We start from the raw sequence: 19710 nt of genomic DNA, 5'->3' as shown, positions 1-19710 counted from the left end.
AAGTCTTCCAGCATAGAAAACCAAAGACACCATTTGTTGCTTCAGTTGCTTCCTGTTCTTTTCAAATACCTTCACTGAAAACCAAAAAACATATAGTTTGGGGTTAAAACTACAGCAGAATATGTGAATTTATGCAAAATGTGGCAGTTAAAATAGTGACTGATAGTGGTTAAATATGGTCCAAAAGTGAATCTCCACTTTTAAAACGTGTTCTGTTTCTCTTCCTTTTGCCTCAGCAGGTAACGCCAGGTGATGGGAGGAAATCAAACCCAGATTAAATTCATCCTCTTGGGAATTACAGACAGACCATGTGCACAGACACCTCTTTTTGTCTTATTTCTATTGATTTACATTGTCACTCTGGTGGGGAACGTTGGCATTATCACATTGGTTCGGGTGTCTCCCAGCCTCCACACCCCCATGTACTTCTTCCTCACCCATTTTGCCTTCACTGACATCTGCTATTCCACAGTCATCTCCCCCAGGATGCTGGCAGACCTCTTATCAGAGGACAAAACCATTTCTTTCACTGCCTGCATGATGCAGTTCTTCACCTTTGCTTTCTTTGCTACTGTTGAGTGTCACCTGCTGGCCATGATGGCCTACGACCGGCACGTTGCCATCTGCCAGCCCCTGCTCTATGTGACCATCATCTCCAGCCGTGTCTGCTGGCAGCTGGTAGCATCATCCTACCTATTTGCCTTCCTCAGTGCCATCATCTACACATGGTGTGTGTTTGGAGGTTCCTTCTGTGGTCCCAACCGCATTGACCACTTCTTCTGTGATGCTGTTCCTGTCCTAAAGCTCGTGTGCTCTGACACCCACAGCAGTGAGATGATCTTCTTTTCCTTTGTCACCATCAATGCGGTGGGTGCAAGCATGATCATTTTGCTCTCCTACATCTCTATCATTCGCACAGTGCTGAGGATGTGCTCAGCACAGAGCAGGGCCAGAGCCTTCCACACCTGCGCCTCATATTTAATGGCCGTTTCCATGTACTTTGGGCCAGCATTCTTCATGTACTTACAACCTTCTTCTAGCCACAGGAGCCTGGATAAGGTGGCCTCCATCTTCTACGCCGTGGTCACCCCCATGCTCAACCCATTCATCTACACCCTGAGGAACAAGGAGGTGAAGGGGGCTCTGCTCAAGTGCAGGAGCAGGTTCTTCAACCACTGGCAACATAGAAGAGTTTTATCATTAAGGACATGAAGATTTCATGCAATGTCAGACAGCCTATGAGGCACTGAAGCAATGGGATTTTCCACTAATCCTCATGATTCTATGTAGTTTCTTCCACAGTTCATGCACAAAAGTCAATGACAGTATTGAATGAGAAATAGCCCCACAAATCACTTCTTTCTTTCTTAGATGGATATAAAGAGGAACCTCAACCTTCAATTAACTTCACAGTCACCACCTTGTATGAAGCAATTTCCGTGAATTATCCCAGGCCTCTTTTCCTCACAGGAAACCCCAATCAGCTTTATCCGGTTATACCCTTGGTCACTGATAAATACCTATTTTTCTTGCAAGATTCTTGACCTTGTCCCTCAGCTCCAATAAAATTCCTCACTCTTACCTGTGAGCTCTTTATTAAAGCTGCTGGGGTGGGAGGGAACAGGAAGTGCAGTTTTACATTTGCTGGCTGAGAAAGAGTCAGAGGAAAGGCTTCAAAAGATTCATTGCATTTGTTTGTGCCTTTCAAAGAGCAGAAGTTGGTGGGAATCAAGGTCTCAGGCTGCACTTTAGTATATCAAGAGGTATCCCTCCCCAGGCTGCAACTTCAAAGTAGATTTCACTTTAAGTGAGAAACTGTAGACAGTATCATTCATAATACAGGATGATGAATGGTGCTGAGGCTACCCAGTGTTAAGGACAATTTGGGCATATTAAGGCTTCATCCTGCTCATTTTAAGGGATGTTTTACATTCATCTGAAGTGCCATTCACTTAAATGGTGCAATCCATAGAATTCCAGCACAAGACAAGAACCCACAGTCCATGCCCATGCTGAACTCCTGCTAACGCACACCAGGAAACACCAAATGGTTTATCTCATATAGGAGTTAAGACAGTGGCTCATTTCCATAGATGAAAGACAATCCTGAACACAGAATCGATCCTAACTGAGAGCTGTCTGGGTCTCAGAGAAACCAAAACACACTGATGGGGGAAAATATCTTTACCTGCTGTGAGTGGGAATTAACTGATGTTTTGAACAGAATATGGATGGTGAACAGTCTCTTTTGTGTGCTCTGGCAAACAGCAGCAAGAGATGAGATGTTCTCTTTTGTCTGCGGGAAAGTGGCTTCAGCCTGTACTCAGTGAAGGAGGCAGAACTGATGTAATCAGATGCTAAAGAGCTTGGCAGGACAGAGACCTTTGATATCATAGAATCATAGAATGGTTAGAAAGGACCTTAAAATCATCCATTTCCAGCCCCCCTGCCATGGGCAGGGACACCTCACACTAAGCCATGACACCCATGGTCCAACCTGGCCATAAACACCGCCAGGGATGGAGCATTCACAACCTCCCTGGGCAACCCATTCCAGTGCCTCAGCACCCTCACAGGAAAGAATTTCTTCCTTAGATCCAATCTAAACTTCCCCTGTTTCAATTTTAACCCATTACCCCTTGTCCTGTCCCTACAGTCCCTCAGGAAGAGTCCATCCCCAGCATCCCTATAGCCCCCCCTTCACATACTGGAAGGCTGCTAAGAGATCATAACACAATACTTCCTATAGAAACTTCACCACACCTTGTTTTCTTCCTCTGTTTTGTTGGATATTGCTGCTCAGACCATACATATAAAATCTTAGAGCCACAAGAAGCCCAAGTTTGGCCTCAAAATTCATCTGACCCAAGCTTTTGTGGAAAAGGGACCTAGAAGAGAAGTGTCATCTGTAGGGTTCATTACCCCACTCTGGTGTCTTTATTTCCTCTTGGCTTTAATAATGTTCTCAAAGCAGAGATACAGAAATACTCAAACATTTATCCAGACTTGGTGCTATGCTCCCAAGAGAGCTCTGGATTTCCATAGTCTTGTACAGAGTGGATTCAACTCTGTGAATGTCCAAGAGGAAGCTCAGTCTAATGTGCAGGGAGGCACAATTGTCAATTCCAGCAATATAAGAAAGAGGTTTGAGGTTTTGGAATACATTTTATACTGAGAGCATCATTGCATGATTCTGCTTCAGGCATTGCAGAGGAAAGGGTCTACACAATGCAGAAACTCCTGCTGGAGACACAAAATACACACACCAAATATATACCAGATTTCATCTCAATCAAAGTCTAATATTACACTTGGGAAAGGAGAAGTCACTATGGACCAGAGAATGATACATGTATATAATGTTCAGTTCTTTACCCTATTGCCCTCACTGAGAACACTGGCTCCTATTTTGCCCATGCAGGGACATGTTCCAAATAGAGAGGGACAGTCAGAGCAGTGAGCACTGTTGTCTATGAAGGATGATAGCTCTGCTCTGCAGGAGCCTGGGGGCCACCACAGGGGTTTGCATCATTCATCACTTTAAACAGAGCCAAAGGGGACACCACAGTGAGCTGGGACCATCCCACAGTACCTGAACTACAGAAATGTGGCAGGAACAGAGACCTGGGCCAAGTTCAGCCAAGACTCCAGAGCATCAGGAAATCTGGTGATGATGAGGCAGGTCCAAGAGTAAAAACAAGACCCAGATGAAGTAAATCCCCTGGTCAGCATCAGGTCCAGCAGCAGTTAGGGAAATCCATTAGGAGACCTAGGTCACCATCAAACTATTTCATAAGTGGACACAACTCATTCTAAACTGGAAACCACAATGCCTCTAATAAAACCCAACCTCCCTGGAGTGAGCTTAAGTAGAGATGGGGGCAATTGGGCAGAGGGTGGGGATGGAGCCCCAGCTGAGGCTGCTCAGGGGGATAAAGGCCTATTAGTTCAGCCTGGCACAAGTCATCATTGCCTGGAAATGCCCTTTTCTCACCCTTCAATACAGTGGAAGCCCAGAGTCACCAGCTCAGCTGTTGGAGATCCAGGCACTACATGTGGATAATCCCACTGGGGATGTAAAACTGGGCTGTCAAGTGTGCACAGAGGGAAAACAGCAGCTCCAGAGATGGAGTCACTTGTGCTTCATGTCCCGTTTGGGGCCCTCTACAAGATCTGAAATGTCCCTAAAACCCATTCTCATTCTGTTGCCAAGGTCAGACTAAATTCCTTGCATAGTCCACAAGTATGTCAGAAGCATCCTATGAGCCCTCATCACTGCTGCTGTGCAGCTGTGCTCAGGCATGGCTCATCCACTCCATGTCTCTCAGGTGTCCAGGCACCCCAATGCCATTCAGAGGTGATTTCACACCCTTTGCCTGACAGCAAACAAAATCCACAGGAAACATCATTCTCTTCATCTCCAGGTGCACTAATAAACCCCAGGAACAATTTGCTGTAAATATGTGGATTTGGGGACATGTCTTTCCCCTTCTTCCACACTGAGTGCAGGCAGTGCTGGCAAGTGACTGTCTACATAATTCACCACTGATTATTCCCATAACTTTTTAAACTGGCTTTTCCAATGCTACTTAAACAGGATTTCAGCCATGCAAAGAAGAGTTCCTGCAACCATTTCTATTCTCACCATTGCCCCTTGTTACCATCTTCCTGTAAACTCACTCCTGCCTGTGGTGCTGGGATTACTAATGGACCCTGGTACCAGCTCCCATCAGCAAGGTTCCCATCACCTCCCTGCCATGATAATGCCAACCATGGCCCTTGTGCAGCTGTAACTGCCTCAGAAATGCTCCAAAAGTGGATGTGAAAGGTGGGGTTGTTGTGTGGTTTGCTCTAAGGGAGCCCAAAGCCCTGTTGCTTGCTCAAGCTGAGGTCATCTCCTCTGGGTACACTTCATCCCCACACTAATCAGCACAGAGAAGAGATAATGACCTGCTGTGGGCTTTGTCACCTCCTGGGGCCCAAAGACATTCACAGTCCCCACATCCCCACATCCCATCAAATAGGAAGGGGCTTTGCTGATGCTGGTTCATTGCTAGGCTCCCTGCACAGCTCCAGCCACCTTCATCTTCACATCCATCTGCGAGAGCATCAGGAGGGCAGCAGAGACAGAGCTGAGATGTAAGTGAGGGGCAGCATCTTTCAGCCCATCATTCTCCTGTGCTTCTCTCTTGGCAACAAGCAGCAGCTCCTGTCTTCATCTCCTGCCCTCCTGCAGGCTCCTGGGCTTCTTGAGGATGCTCTGGGCTTCCCAGGGAGCTGCTTGTGCTGTGTCCTCCCCATGCAGCTGCTGAGAAGGCAGGTTTGGAGATCAGCCTCATGGAGAACACACAGGAGGGAGGGGAAACCAATACAAACCTCTGTGTAAACTTGCATAAGATCATAGCTTGCATTGGAAGGGACCTTAAAGCTCAGTCAGTGCTAACGCCCTCCATCCACTAGAGCAGGTTGTGGGCCAGCCTGCACTATCTATAGATCAGGAATTCATTCCAGTAACGAAGAAACCAAGCAGAGAGGAAAGGAGCAGGTGGTTGGGAAATGCCCTCAAAAGCATGAAGGATCAACTGTGCACTGTGAAAGCACCACGTTTCTCTGTGTTCCAGGTGGAGCCGCATGGTCTGCAAGCCCCAGGCTCAGCACTAACGCAGGCAATGAAGTGCAGCACTAAGGTAAAGCTGCTCGGGTGTGCAACCTCCCCACTGCTTTCCACAGGGCTCATTGCTCAGCATCTGCAGGTGAGCCAGAGGAGCAGGCACCACCTTGTGCCATGGTGTTGAAGTGCTTGAGCACCCCTTTGTTCTCCCTGTGCTGGGACAGGACTTTCCCCAACCTGTTCCTCATTGATCTGTGCCTCAACTCTCCCTTTACATCCTGCAGGACTGTCTCTGAGCAGCTCCCAGCACACAGAGGCTTTTGCACCTGGCACATCCCTGCCTGCTGGACAAGAAACCTCCAGCCAGCAGCTCACACACAAAGCACCATCCAGCCCATGGCACAAAGCAACTGCACCCAAGTGACCCAGTTCAGCCTGGTGGGGTTCACAGAGGAGCCGGTGACTCAGGGCAACTTGTTCCTGCTCTTCCTGCTCACCTACCTTGTCACCATCGTGGGCAACCTGGGCATCATCATCTTGATCAGGGCCAGCCCCCACCTCCACTCCCCCATATATTATTTCCTGGGCAACCTGGCCATTGTAGACCTCTGTTCTTCCACCATCATCACCCCCAAGATGTCGGTTGACTTGATGCTGGAGAAGAAGAGCATTGCTTATGCTGGGTGCGTGGCTCAGGTCTTCCTCTTTGATCTTTTCGGGATTACTGAATGCTTCCTGCTGGCTTCGATGGCCTATGACCGTTATGTGGCCATTTGCCATCCCCTGCTCTACCCCCTTGTCATGTCCCCAAAGTGCTCTTTCCAGCTGGTGACTGGCTCCTACCTCATGGGGCTGACCAATGGTGTGGGACAGACCATCAGCATGTCCACCCTGTCCTTCTGCAACTCCAGCACCATCAACCTCTTCTTCTGTGACATTTCCCCTCTCATCTCCCTCTCCACATCCAACACCACCCTCAGCCACATCATCCTGACCACTGCAGCATCTCTCTTTGGTGTGTTCAGCATCCTGTTTATCCTGCTCTCCTATGTGGCCATCATCCCCACCATCCTGAGCATCAATTCAGCCGAGGGCAAGCGCAAAGCCTTCTCCACCTGCACATCCCACCTCACCACTGTCAGCATCTTCTATGGGTCATCCTGCTTCACGTACTTAAACCCCACCTCAGACAGCTCAAGAGGAGCAGATAAATGGGCTGTGGTGCTCTACACCATGGTGACTCCCATGCTGAACCCCTTGATCTACAGCCTGAGGAACAAGGAGGTGAAGGAGGCTTTGAGGAGACTCTTGAAAATGAAATGATCTTGAATTCTCCAAAAATAGGGCCAGACAGAATGGAGATGTGGGGGAGCTGCTCAGCTGTTTGTGAGGTGCCTTAGATGGACAACATGTTGAGAGTGTTCTGCACCTGAACTTACATGATGGCTTACTTGATATCACCAACTGAATATACAAATAAGAGCATTGCAAGAGCTTTAAAACTGCCCTGACTCAAGGTATGGGCTTTGGTGTGTGTTGCTTTCCTTTTTCTTGGCAAATCAGAATAAACAGAGAGTGAATTCTACTGTTCCAATAAACCAAACTCCATTTTTAGACTTGATGTGAAGTCATTTGGGCCATAATATAAATACACCAACATTTATAGCAAAATAAATGGAGAGAACAACAAATAATGTACACACTGTGGATTAAGTATTTGTAAGTTTTGATTCTGAAAACTCATTAAATGATTTCCATCTCTATTCACCTCATTTCAGACAGTAAATAATTCAAGTTAAATATGGTACCTCAGTGACCTCTGTTATGAATAAAGGTGCTTTGAAAGAGTTTTAAGATGTGGTAGTGAGGAATCCCAGCCAAAGGGCAGTAACTATCCAGGAACCCCTGTCCCCTGCTCCACACCTTTGCTTTCCAGTTCCCTGCTGAGCACATTAAAAGCCATGATCTCCATGGCAGCCTGACAACAGCAGAGCACAAGAGCTGTGCTGCTGTTCAGCAACCTTCACACCTGACACATGGCAGCTCATGGCAGCCTGGAGCAATGGCATTGCCTGCCCTGATGTCTCTCCTGTTGCCTTCCTGCTCAGAGAGCTGATGGGTGATGGACAGACATTGTATATATAGAAAACCCCAAAATACTCCAATGTGAGCATTCCCTCAGCCCATAGAGCTGCAGCCTCTGCCAGGACCATGGTGAAACCTGGAGCCATGGCTGAGCCTTAGGGCTATCCTAAACACATGCAATAACCTGGGCTGGCGTTAGAAGCTCCATGGAGGGATAGAATCAAGCCAGGATCAAAGTGGTTTGCTGATTTCTTAACAACCCACAGCTAACAGGCAGCCAGGGTCAATCAGCTGAATCCTGCTTTGTTCCTATCGTGGTTTAAACCCAAATCGCACAGTTCGTTCACTCACTCCCCCCTTTGCTCCCCCAACTCCCAGAGAGTTAGGAAGGAGAATCCAAAGCATGTAGCTACCACAGGTTGAGATAAGAACAGTTTCAAAACTAAGGCATAACACAAATCACTACTGCTACTACTACTACTACTAATAATAATGATAAAGCCAATAACAAGAGAAGAGAATACAACACCTCACCAGCCACCGACCCATAACTCACCCCACCCTCCCTGACCAAGCACCGACTGATACCTCCTCCATCCCCCCAGAGCTCCATCCCTTCTGGATCTCTCCCCATTCTATCCTGGCTATGACGTGCTATGGTATGGAATACCTCTGTGGCTAGCCTGGGTCAGGTGTCCTGTCTCTACTTCGTCCCTGGCCGAGCATGAGGCTCAGAAAGTCCTTGGACAAACCAAACATTTGAGCAGTAACTCAAAACATACTTGCTATCAGCAACCGTTCCCAGCCTGAAAGTCAAACCACAGCACTGCACCAGCTACCAAGGAGGAGAAAAATGACTACAGCTACTGCTGAACCCAGGACAGTTCCCAAAGCTACCTTATAATTCCCTGGTTATTATTTAACCCAGACCATGGCTGTTTTCCTGCTGAGCCTTGGGGACAACCAAGGACAGAGGTTTCACACCCTCCCTGGACCCTATGTCAGTGCTTCACTGCTTTTACAGTGCGGTTTTTCCCCTCCCTCTGTTTCTAACTGGAATTTCCCACATTGCACAGTCACAATAGGAAATCTCACATTTACCCTCATCTGCAAGATCAAGCACATGGAGAACTTGCAGGTGGCATCAAGTCAAAAAGAATGTGACACCATTAACTCTTTCACACATCCTTTCTCTGTCCCTGAAACCACAGAATCATGGAATGGGTTGGGTTGAAAGAGAGCTTAAAGGTCCTCCAGCTCCAAGCTCTGCCACAGGCAGGGACACCTTCCATTAGAGCAGCTTACTCCAAGCCCCTGCATCCAGCCTGGCCTTGAACACTGCCAGGAATGGAGCATTTACCACTGCTTTGGGAAATGAAGCCTTGGGTGCCATGGTTTAGTGTGAGGTGTCCCTGCCCATGGCAGGGGGGTTGGAACTGGATGATCTTAAGGTCCTTTCCAACAGCAACTATTCCATGATTCTATGTGTCTGCTCCTGATCTGTCCCAGTTATTTCTTCACAACGATACCAGCACCACATAGACATAATTCCATAGTCCTAGACTATTATCCCAATGAAACATTCACATGAGCATGGGTAGAGCAGGTCAAACTGAATGGGGTGTCATTGAGGAGGTTCAAAGGTAAGGAAAAATGCAATGAGCTTCCCCAGCTCTCTATATTAGGGGGCCAAAAGCAGGAAGGACAAAGCACCCCATTAGCAAGAACCACATTATCTGCACATGTCATGAAGACAAGGATGTCTCTTTAAAGAGAGAGTATGACCAAGCTTGTATGGGCACAGAAAGCCTCCAGCAGGCCCCACATCCAGGCTTTCACAAGACAAGCAGTCACAGCTATTTCCATCCCAAGTGATGCTGCTCACTGGCCCAAAGCAAGAAGTGCTCCTTGGGGACCAACCACCCTTCCAGGAGTCATCAGCTTTAACAAGACCTTCTGGGCTTTACCAAGGAACTTTCCTCATCACCACAAAAGCTTCTCACAACACTTGCATGTGACTTACCTCATTCTTCATAACAAGACACCAGAGATTAATTAGCTGGGGAGAACAAGAAAGAAACTTTCTCCTTTGTTAACCAAGTTCACTTCTACAGCTGCCTTGCTTGACAGAGCTGGTCCATGCCCAAAGGCAGTGAGTTGGAGGGTCAGTGTGTTGGCATGTTTGTGTCTGAAGGACAATTTCATGGGCCTGGATCATAGAATCCCAGCCTGGTTTGTGTTGGAAGGGAGCTTAAAGCTCCTCCAGCTCCAAGCCCAACCCCTTCCACTGGAGCAGCTGCTCCAAGCCCCTGTGTCCAACCTGGCCTTGAGCACTGCCAGGGATGGGGCAGCCACAGCTTCTCTGGGCACCCTGTGCCAGCGCCTCAGCACCCTCCCAGGGAACAGCTTCTGCCTCAGAGCTCAGCTCAGTCTCCCCTCTCTTGGGCAGGTTCAAGCCATTCCCCTTGTTCTGTCCCTACAGGCCCTTGTCCAAAGAGATTGTGCAGGTTTCTTGTAATCCCCTTCAGACACTGGAAGCTGCTTTGAGGTCTCCACACAGCTTCTCTTCTCCAGACAGAACAGTCCCAATGTTATCAGCCTGACTCCATACATGAGCTGCTCCAGCCCCTGAGCATCCTCGTTGCCGACCCCTGGACTTGCTCCAGCAGCTCCATGTCCTCCTTGTGTTGGGGACACCAGAGCTGTATCAAACCCTTTGGTCCTTCCCTCAGTTCTTCATTTGGAAAGGTTTATCAAGCAGGCAATGGAGACAGTGGTCACTGCCTTACCTCAAGGATGAGCCTCCTTTTTGGGGGAACTACCGTCATTTAGCACAAGTTAGACACAAAACACTATGGTCCTGCCTCAGTCCAGCTAGAAAACAGATGATCCTTATTTGGATGAATTATTGAAGGCTCAGGCCTTGATTAAAACCACCTGAAGCTGTTTGAAGAAAACCATTTGTTGTGGTCATTCACTGTACCCTGCACTTGCTGTGTCATCTCCTTATCTCTAAGAATGAGCAATAGGGAGCAACAAAGGCCAGTAATGATCAGTTCCATGAACACATATTCCACATATTCCTTCCTTACCTCCAAAGCATTGAAGAGCTCCAAGTGTGCTTTCAAAACCTGGATAGATGTGGCAGCAGCTTTCGCTCCCACAGCCTCCTCAGAGCCCCCTGCACCTCCTTGTTCCTCAGGCTGTAGATGAGGGGGTTGAGGGTTGGGCTGAGGATGCAGTAACACAGCGACACCAGCTTTGCCTGACCCCATGAGGATGCCCCATGAGGCTGGACATAGGTGAGGATGGCAGGTGCGTAGAAGATGGTGATGGCAGCCAAGTGGGAGGCACAGGTAGAGAAGACCTTCAGCCTCCTGCTGGCCAAAGGGATGTGCAGGACGGTGTGCAGGATGTAGGTGTAGGACACCAGGATCATCAGGAGAGACACAATGATGTCAAACGCAGCATTGTAAACCTGCAAGACCTCATTAGTGCTTGTGTCTGAGCAGGAGAGCTGCAGGAGGGTGGGCAGCTCGCAGAAGAAGTGGTTGATGCTCCTGGCCTGACAGAAGGACAACCTCCCTGCCAGCGTGGTGTGCACCAGGGAGGTGAGGAACCCCATGGCGTACACCAGCACCATCATGCCATAGCAACGTGCCCTGGTCATGGTAGTGGTGTAGAGCAGGGGCTTGCACACAGCCGAGTACCGGTCGTAAGCCATTACTCCAAGCATGAGGGTCTCAGAGACAGCCATAGCCAGGTAAACATACATCTGGGCAAAGCAACCCCAAAAGGAGATGTGGCTTCTCCCCTGCAGGAAGGTCTGCAGAGCTTTGGGGATGGTAGCAGAGGAAAGGCAAAAATCGATGCAAGATAAGTGGGTGAGGAAGAAGTACATGGGGGTGTGGAGGTGGGGGTCAGTGTTGATGAGCAGGATCATGGTCAGGTTCCCCAGCACCATTAAAACATAGAGGGATAAGAGTACTGTGAAGATGGTGGTTTGTAGCTCTGGGGCATCAGAGAAACCCAAGAGGATGAAGCTGGAGAGAGCAGTGAGGTTTCCTCCATCCGTCATTTCAAGAAGGTGATGGGTTTGGATTGAAATGAAATGAATCAGTGAAATACACCCCTACGAGAGAAACAATGTGGAAGTTTAGTTGGAGTTTAATCCATAAAGTAAATGCAGTAAAAATTGTTGTCTCTGTAATGGTGTGTTTCTGTCTGTAGCCAAAGATCTGAAGAGGTCAAAGAGGTGAAGGAGCTCATTACACAGCCTGAAATTAAAAGAGAATAATTCTAATATGATTGTTATACACGACACTAATGATACCCTGATAAACATCATGTCTATCTAAGAGTAATACAATAAAATCAAATAAACACATCCCCAAATGTGGAAAACAGAAAAGATTTTGTATTTTCTTCACTGATTTCTGAGAATTTTAAGATTTTTTTCCCTCTTTATTGTGTTTTAAATACTGAATCAATGCTCTTCTGTAGCTTCTTTAGTTGTGGTGCATCCTTTTCATCACAACACAAAGCCATGTACTTGAATTTTGCTTTAAGTTCTAAGCGTATTTGCTTTTGAAGAACCCCAATTCTGCATAAGGTTAAGTGAAAGCAGCGGTCTTGGCTCCAGCAGAGCTTCGCTGTGACCGCAGTGAGCTTCCTATGACCAACCCATATATCCACCTGAGGGTGTAAAACATACCAGATACAGACCAAAATGTTAAGGCTTTACTTTGGATATTATCTTCTCTGCCAATCAATTCCTCTGCAGATGAATTATCTGATGGAATAACTATGTATGAATGGCTACATCACTGCTAAATTACCACTAAATTTGTTGTAGATGGAGTCTGGAACGTGGGGTTTTGAAGCAAACCTATCCCTTCCAGTGCATTTTATTCACACCATGGTCTAGCATAGAATGGTTTGAATCAAAGGGACCTTAAAAGTCATCCAGTCCCAACCTGCTGCCAAAAACCCCATGGTGCATAAGGTTAAGGGAAAGCGCTGCTCTTGGCTCCAGCAGAGCTTTGCTGTGATTGCAGTGAGCTTCTTATGACCAACACAAATATGCACCTGAGGACGTTAAATATATCACCTATAAAGCAAACAGTTAAGGCTTTAGCTTGCATATGCTCATATCCCCCATTCATCCCCTCTGCAGATGGGTTATCTGATGGAAAGTCTAACTATGAATGGCTACATCGCTGCAAAATTACCCCTCAATCAGTTGTAGATGGAGTCAGGAACGTGGGGTTTTGAAGCAAACCTATCCCTTCCAGAGCACTTTTATTCACACCATGGTCTAGCATAGAATGATTTGGGTCAAAGGGACCTTAAAAGTCATCCAGTCCCAACCTGCTGCCAAGAACCCCCACCCTGCATAAGGTGAAGGGAAAGCAGTGGTCTTGGTTCTAGCAGAGCTTTGCTGTGATTGCAGTGAGCTTCCTATGTCCAACACAAATATCCACCTCCAGGCGTAAAATATATCAGGTATAAAGCAAACATTTAAGGTTTTAGCTTGGATATTCTCAAATCCCCCATTCAACCCCTCTGCAGATGCATTATCTGATGGAAGATCTAACTATTAATGCCTACATCGCTGCTAAAATATTGCTAAGTCATTTGGTCAGGAACGTGAGTGTTTCTGAAGCAAACCTACCCGATACTAGGGCACTTTTATTCACAACATGGGTTATGATAGAATGGTTTGGGTTGAAGGGGCCTGAAAGCTCCTCCAGCTCCAACCCCAACCCCTTCCACTGGAGCAGGTTGCTCCAAGCCCCTGTGTCCAACTTGGCCTTGAGCACTGCCAGGGATGGGGCAGCCACAGCTTCTCTGGGCACCCTGTGCCAGCGCCTCAGCACCCTCACAGGGAAGAACTCCCTGTTTATCTCCAACCTGAATTTCCCCTCTTTCAGCTTAAACCCATCAGCCCTTGCCCTATTACTACAGTCCCTGAACAAGACTGAAATTCAACATGCCATCCAGTATGTGAGAGGCTGCACACCCAGAGTCAAACTGGACCCAGCACCCATTAAACCCTTTTGTACCTGCTTGGTTCAAGAGGAAGGTGCTGGTGGATGCAGTGCCTGCAGCTCCTGGTTGAACACATGCGATGGGTTGAAGGAGAGATGCTTGTGAGCAGGATGCTGGTGGAGGGGTTTTATCTCACAGGAGGCATTACCTCAGAGGCTTGTGTTGTGCAAACTGTTCTCCCAAAGGAGCCTCCTCCATCACATAATTGCTTTGACTTGATCACAAAAGTAACCTCTCAATTCCTCTCCCTCCCAACTCCTTCTGGCTGCATCAGCACCTCCAAGAGCAGTTCTGCTGCAGAGACCTGCCCAGGAAGACAGGCCCAGGACACTTTGCTTTGCATTTCCCCACCTATCACATACCTCTTTCTTTCAGTGTTTCCCTCAGGAAGCCCTTTACATCCACAGACATCATCTAATATTGCACTGAAAGGAGCTGAAAGGAAACACAGCAAAGCATCCTCTGTGTGGATGGTTTGCACTGGTCATGGGGAGTCCTTTCCATCAGATGCATTTATTTCCATACACTTTCCTAGTGACTGTACAAGGGTTTGCTCAAAAGCATTGTTCTACATGGCTGCTTTGAGGATATAACAGGATGAGCTCAGATTTCCCAGTCTTCATCTGAAGAACCCTGAGTGCTGACGTGTCCTGAAAGCTTCTCCTTGATGAAGAGACATTACAAAACCCTCAGCAGAATTATTAAATGATAACCTTGTCTCAGACATTTAGAAAAGACAAAGGATGGGGCAGATAGAAGAGAAAACAGAGCTATGAAAGTGTGGGGAAGGAAGAAGGAGAAGTGTACAGGTGGCTTTAGATGTTTTCAATGTAAACCTGGTTTTCTGCTTGAAAGCATCAGATTGCGAGTCCAGGGGATGCACTGGAGGAGGGTAGGGAAGGATTTCTGTGTGGTTTTGAATGTCTTTCTTCCCCATTGGTCACTGGGCTCAACCCAAGGTTTGTGAAGTGGGAAAATCAGTAGAACAGAGGGAGAAATAACCCTCAATCAAAGTTTGGAAAGAAGAAAACTGTGTAATTCAAAGATGATTCAAAAGAAGTACATGAAGGCAAAAAGAGCCACAAAGAATACCTGGGTGTGCTTGTGCAGGGTGAATAATGCAGCTTGAAGTCCCAGAAGCAGAGAGCTGGGTACTGCACTTGCTTCATGAGCTTTGTGAGGGGACCCAGGCCAGCAGCACCTTGGCTGTTGAAGGGGGAGGAAGACCCCAAATCCTCCCTCCCACCAGCACTCAGGCTCTTTCCACCCCTACTTAAATTCACAGCAGAGCAGAGGCTCAGATTGGACTTGTCCCCATTTCCCAGCAGGGCTTTGTTGAGCAACAAACTGTCCCAGCTTTATTTCAGAGCATCCCAGCCCCATTTGGGTTGGAAGGGAGCTTAAAGCTCCTCCAGCTCCAAGCCCAACCCCTTCCACTGGAGCAGCTGCTCCAAGCCCCTGTGTCCAACCTGGCCTTGAGCACTGCCAGGGATGGGGCAGCCACAGCTTCTCTGGGCACCCTGTGCCAGCGCCTCAGCACCCTCCCAGGGAACAGCTTCTGCCTCAGAGCTCAGCTCCGTCTCCCCTCTGTCATTTCACATGAGCAAACCTTGTGTTCTGGAGTTGACATACCTGGAAATATCAGTTAATATTTCCTTAAACCAGAAATAACACGAGAAATCATTTGTTAATATAAAACATGAGGTCAAATACCAACTGGTTTGATGCCAGTAGGGAAAAACCACCATGTACCTTCTCCTTTTTTCTCTCTGAAGCCTGAAATAAAGTATATTGTTATGTTCAACAACATTGAAATTATAAAATATATTAATTTCAAATAATATGTAAGTAACAATGATGCTGGACAACAACTTTCTTTCCAATACAGTCACTCTCATGTCTCAGGCTGCAGCCAGAGAAAATCCTGTCCATCCCAGTACAGCATGTAGCCTTCGTTTAAGGAGAAGTGTGTTTTCCAGGTGTCATGCTTCCTAGTATGTTTAGTCCCTAATTTTTGAAGGTTCTATATCCACCCATCCTTGAAGGTACAATATTCAATCATCCTTAAAGATGCAATATCCAGCCTGCTTCTTCTCCTCACCAGGGCAGTGTAGCCCTTTCCTTTCAGCTGACTAGGAACCATGAATGGACTCTACTTTTTGCTTTCCTCATGGCCTTCTTCATATCCGCGTTTCTTAAGCTATAGATGAGGGGGTTCAGCATGGGGACAGCCACAGAGTACAGCATGGAGACCACCTTGTCATGCTTCAAGGACTGTTTGGAGCTGGGGCGCAGGTACATGAAGAGGGAGCTGCCATAATACAAAGCAATGGAGATGAAGTGAGAGGCACAGGTGGAGAAAGCTTTGCGTCGACCAGCCACAGTCGGCATCCGCATGACAGTGGAAAGGACCGACAAGTAGGAGATGAGGATGAAGACCGTGGTGCTCAGTACATTGAACCCCACAACAGCAGAAACCATCACCTCGATGTCATGGGTGTCAGAGCAGGAGAGGGCTAGCAGGGGTGGTCCATCACAGAAGAAGTGATTGATCATCTTGGACCGACAGAATGGGAGACGAAATATGGAAACCGTGTGTATGGTAGAGCTGATCACGCCAGCTAAGTAGGCACCAGCCAACATCCCAATGCAAAGCCTCTGGGACATGACTATGGAGTAGAGAAGGGGGTTACAAATGGCCATGTAGCGATCGTAAGCCATAGCGGCCAGCACATAGCACTCAGTGGTGGCACAGGTTGCAAAGGAGAAGAGCTGAGTGGCACACCTAGTGAAGGAAATCACCTTCTTCTCCACTAGAACATTCAGCAAGGCTTGAGGGATGATGGTAGAGGAGTAGCAGACATCCAGGAGAGACAAGTGGCTGAGGAAGAAGTACATGGGGGTGTGTAGGCATGAATCCATTCTGATTAATGCAATCACTCCCAGGTTTCCTATGAAGGTAACTACATAGATGACAAGGAATAAGACAAAGCACATCACCCGCAGGTCTTCCCTGTTTGTGAAGCCCAGGAGAATAAACTCAGAGGGGGATGTATAGTTATCTTCAACCATAGTGAACCTATAAGCAATTTGCCTGCTTTATGTCTTTAAATTGAAATGCTGAATAGGCCCAAATCCCTCAATAATGTTAAGAATGTCAGGTTTTGTCTATCAATCAGTTACACCACTTTAAGTCAATATAGTGTATGTATACATACACACACACACATACATATACATATACACACACATACATATACATATGTCAATATAAGGTAAATTCTCTTTGAGAGAGGGAAATACCAAGTTCCCAAGGCAGGTCTTGGCTAAACACCACAACCACCACCAACACACTTGGAAGCAAGTAGATATTTTAAGGCAAGGAGGGAGGGCAACACCAGAATGAGTAAACTGCAGGGTTCCTCATAGTTCCTCTCAAGCCATTGACACATGGAAGTCCTTGAATTCCAGAGTAATTGCTGGGAAAGGGAATTATTTCTCCTCTTTTGGGTGCTGCCAGTCCAGTGTGAGCACATGAGAAATAAATAGCTGTTCTCTGTGTCCCAGGAGCAGCTCTTTGAGGGCAAATGTGGCTTTCCTTAGGGTAGGATGGTGCAGAGCCAGGATTTCTCACCTCACTTTGCTTTAGACACGATGCCTAACTTGGAGATAAAAGATACATTCAGGCTTGATCAAAGATAAATTCTCCCTGGGAGAAATCAGCAGCTCCTAAAATCACAGCTTACGACAGGTAAAATAAATCCTCATTGATTTTTCCTGCCTAACATTAATCATCACTTGACAGAGTTACACCAGAGAGCAAAGCAGGAGTGCGCACTGCCTGGTATCTGACAAGCAGAGCCATACTGAAGAGTCATCACTATTTGATGACCCATTGCTGAAGGGCTGAGGTGCACCTCCAGAGCCAGACTCCTCATTTCAGATGATCCTATGAGCAACGCATGTGGTCTCCTGGTGGTATTAATGGGGATTTAGAGCTGCTTTTCACTGCTCACATAGAGATGCCAGAGGCAAAGCAGCTCCTGAGACATCACCACAGAGCTGGAAGATGTGACCCAAGTAATGAAAATCGAACTGGTTGGGTCTGGGGCTCAATCCTCCCCCTGAAGCAGCATCCACCTGCCCAGACACACACATCTCCTGCCATTGGAGAACTGACTTGAAGCTCACAATTAACAAAAGCTCACCCTCACTTTTTCTTGCTTGACAAACCAACTGCTTGGTATGAAGCTATCCAAAGTGCAGATATGAAACCTGGATGTTTATAAGGCTGCAGCTTGTGCTATACACAACAGCTTCCCCCCAGCAATCACATCTCCCTGCAGCTTGAACCCACTCACTGGAATGGAGATAAACTAAAAACACATACCTTGCCACCCTCATTTAGATATTATCCATGCAGGTTGTGGGTCCACACTCTGCTGAAGAGCTAACTGAATATTTACCCCTGTATCCCTGGAAAAAGGACCTCCATTTGTGGCTTTCCTACTCCAATTTGGTAAGATCTTGTTTTTTGGCCAAGCTTTCAACAAGCTGCCCTAGGACTCACCAAGCAGACTTGTTGCCAGTGCTATCCAAGATGTAACTCTTGACATTATGGATAGGAGAACGTCCAGCTGCTGTTGAGACCCTACAGCCAAGCAAAACCTTGCAGCACAACCTGCTGGTTAGGTAGCAGTTAGCTTGTTCTCATAGAACCATAGAATCCCAGCCTGGTTTGGGTTGGAAGGGAGCTTAAAGCTCCTCCAGCTCCAACCCCAACCCCTTCCACTGGAGCAGCTGCTCCAAGCCCCTGTGTCCAACCTGGCCTTGAGCACTGCCAGGGATGGGGCAGCCACAGCTTCTCTGGGCACCCTGTGCCAGCGCCTCAGCACCCTCCCAGGGAACAGCTTCTGCCTCAGAGCTCAGCTCAGTCTCTCCTCTGCCAGTCCAAAGCCATCATAGTGGATGCTATCCTCAGGGTCTCAGTACAGGAACAAGGGGAAGGTGCCAGCTCTATAGAGCTATAACACAGTTTGGATAGCTGCTCTTTCAAGAGTCTTACAGCGCAAACTGTCTAATGAATGAAGAAAAGGGTAATTTAAAATGTGAATCAAAAGAGCCCCATGCTCACACCACCAGCATCCCTCTGGTTCCTCAAGGTGATGGTTTCTGCTGCCCTGAAATAAAGCAGAGGGGATAAGGTTTGCTACAAATCCTGGGGATCCTGTGGATGCCACAGGACAAAGCAGGGGTTTCATATCAGGGATTTCTTCCTCTTTGCTCTCAGATCCAGTTGAAATGAGTTTAAATACTCACAGCTTCTCCAGACTCCAGCCAGAAGGGTAATGCTGCTCTGTCTTCTCCCATGCAGCATCTACCTGTCCTTCCAGAGCCTTCTCCATGTGGTATTCACAGAGCCAGGGATAAAACAAGCCAGGGAATTACACATTAACCACCAGGGAGCTGTCAGACCAGGCAAGGGTCAGCCCAAAGGGCTCCCAGGAGCCAGGTAAGGATACACCCAACAGGGTTTAAGATTAATGGCACCAGAAGGTGTTATTTGAACAATACCAGCTCCAAATTGTTGCCTTTAAGAGTTTTATACAGCCTTCAAAAATCCCCACAGGTGGTTTAGTACATATTAGTATGTAGTGTGTCATATCCGTATTCAAAAACAAGATTACCTCTTGGGAAGCACTCTTAGAAGCATTCAACCCTCAGCGGAGGAGAAATCCAGCTCTCCTTTATCTCAGTTTATGCTGCTATTTAGAATGAAAATATAAAAACACAACTTCCTTTTCATTTTGATGCAGCTGCCTTTACTTTTCAATCAGAAATGCTTCCTTTGCTGTGCTCCCAAAGATGAGAGGGGGCTGCAGGGCCTTCCAGGAAGGGACAAAAGTCACCTCTTTGCTCCCAGAAAGCCCTAGTAGGGAATGACCCTGGTTATTCCTGCCTAG

At 47.3% G+C, this 19710-nt stretch overlaps 4 protein-coding genes across 4 annotated transcripts; 2 read left to right on the top strand and 2 right to left on the bottom strand.

The window, feature by feature from the left end:
• Positions 1-252: 252 nt before the first annotated feature.
• On the top strand, positions 253-1212 carry LOC117438569 (olfactory receptor 1020-like). The gene has a single exon (XM_034074040.1). It carries the CDS (start codon positions 253-255, stop codon positions 1210-1212), a length of 960 nt encoding a protein of 319 aa, XP_033929931.1.
• Positions 1213-6007: 4795 nt separating this feature from the next.
• LOC117438589 (olfactory receptor 5G3-like) lies at positions 6008-6934 on the top strand. The gene has a single exon (XM_034074060.1). The coding sequence runs from the start codon at positions 6008-6010 to the stop codon at positions 6932-6934; it is 927 nt and encodes a 308-aa protein (XP_033929951.1).
• Positions 6935-10820: 3886 nt separating this feature from the next.
• Positions 10821-11774, bottom strand: LOC117438568 (olfactory receptor 8I2-like). The gene has a single exon (XM_034074039.1). The coding sequence runs from the start codon at positions 11772-11774 to the stop codon at positions 10821-10823; it is 954 nt and encodes a 317-aa protein (XP_033929930.1).
• A 4097-nt stretch (positions 11775-15871) lies between these two features.
• On the bottom strand, positions 15872-16819 carry LOC117438583 (olfactory receptor 1020-like). Its single transcript, XM_034074055.1, has one exon. It carries the CDS (start codon positions 16817-16819, stop codon positions 15872-15874), a length of 948 nt encoding a protein of 315 aa, XP_033929946.1.
• Between the last annotated feature and the right edge of the window lie 2891 nt (positions 16820-19710).

Source organism: Melopsittacus undulatus, unplaced genomic scaffold (genome assembly GCF_012275295.1).
Source record: "Melopsittacus undulatus isolate bMelUnd1 unplaced genomic scaffold, bMelUnd1.mat.Z mat_scaffold_49_arrow_ctg1, whole genome shotgun sequence".
Lineage (NCBI taxonomy): Eukaryota > Metazoa > Chordata > Aves > Psittaciformes > Psittaculidae > Melopsittacus > Melopsittacus undulatus.
Note: the sequence above shows the minus strand (reverse complement) of the source record. Positions and strands in the feature narration are given on the sequence as shown.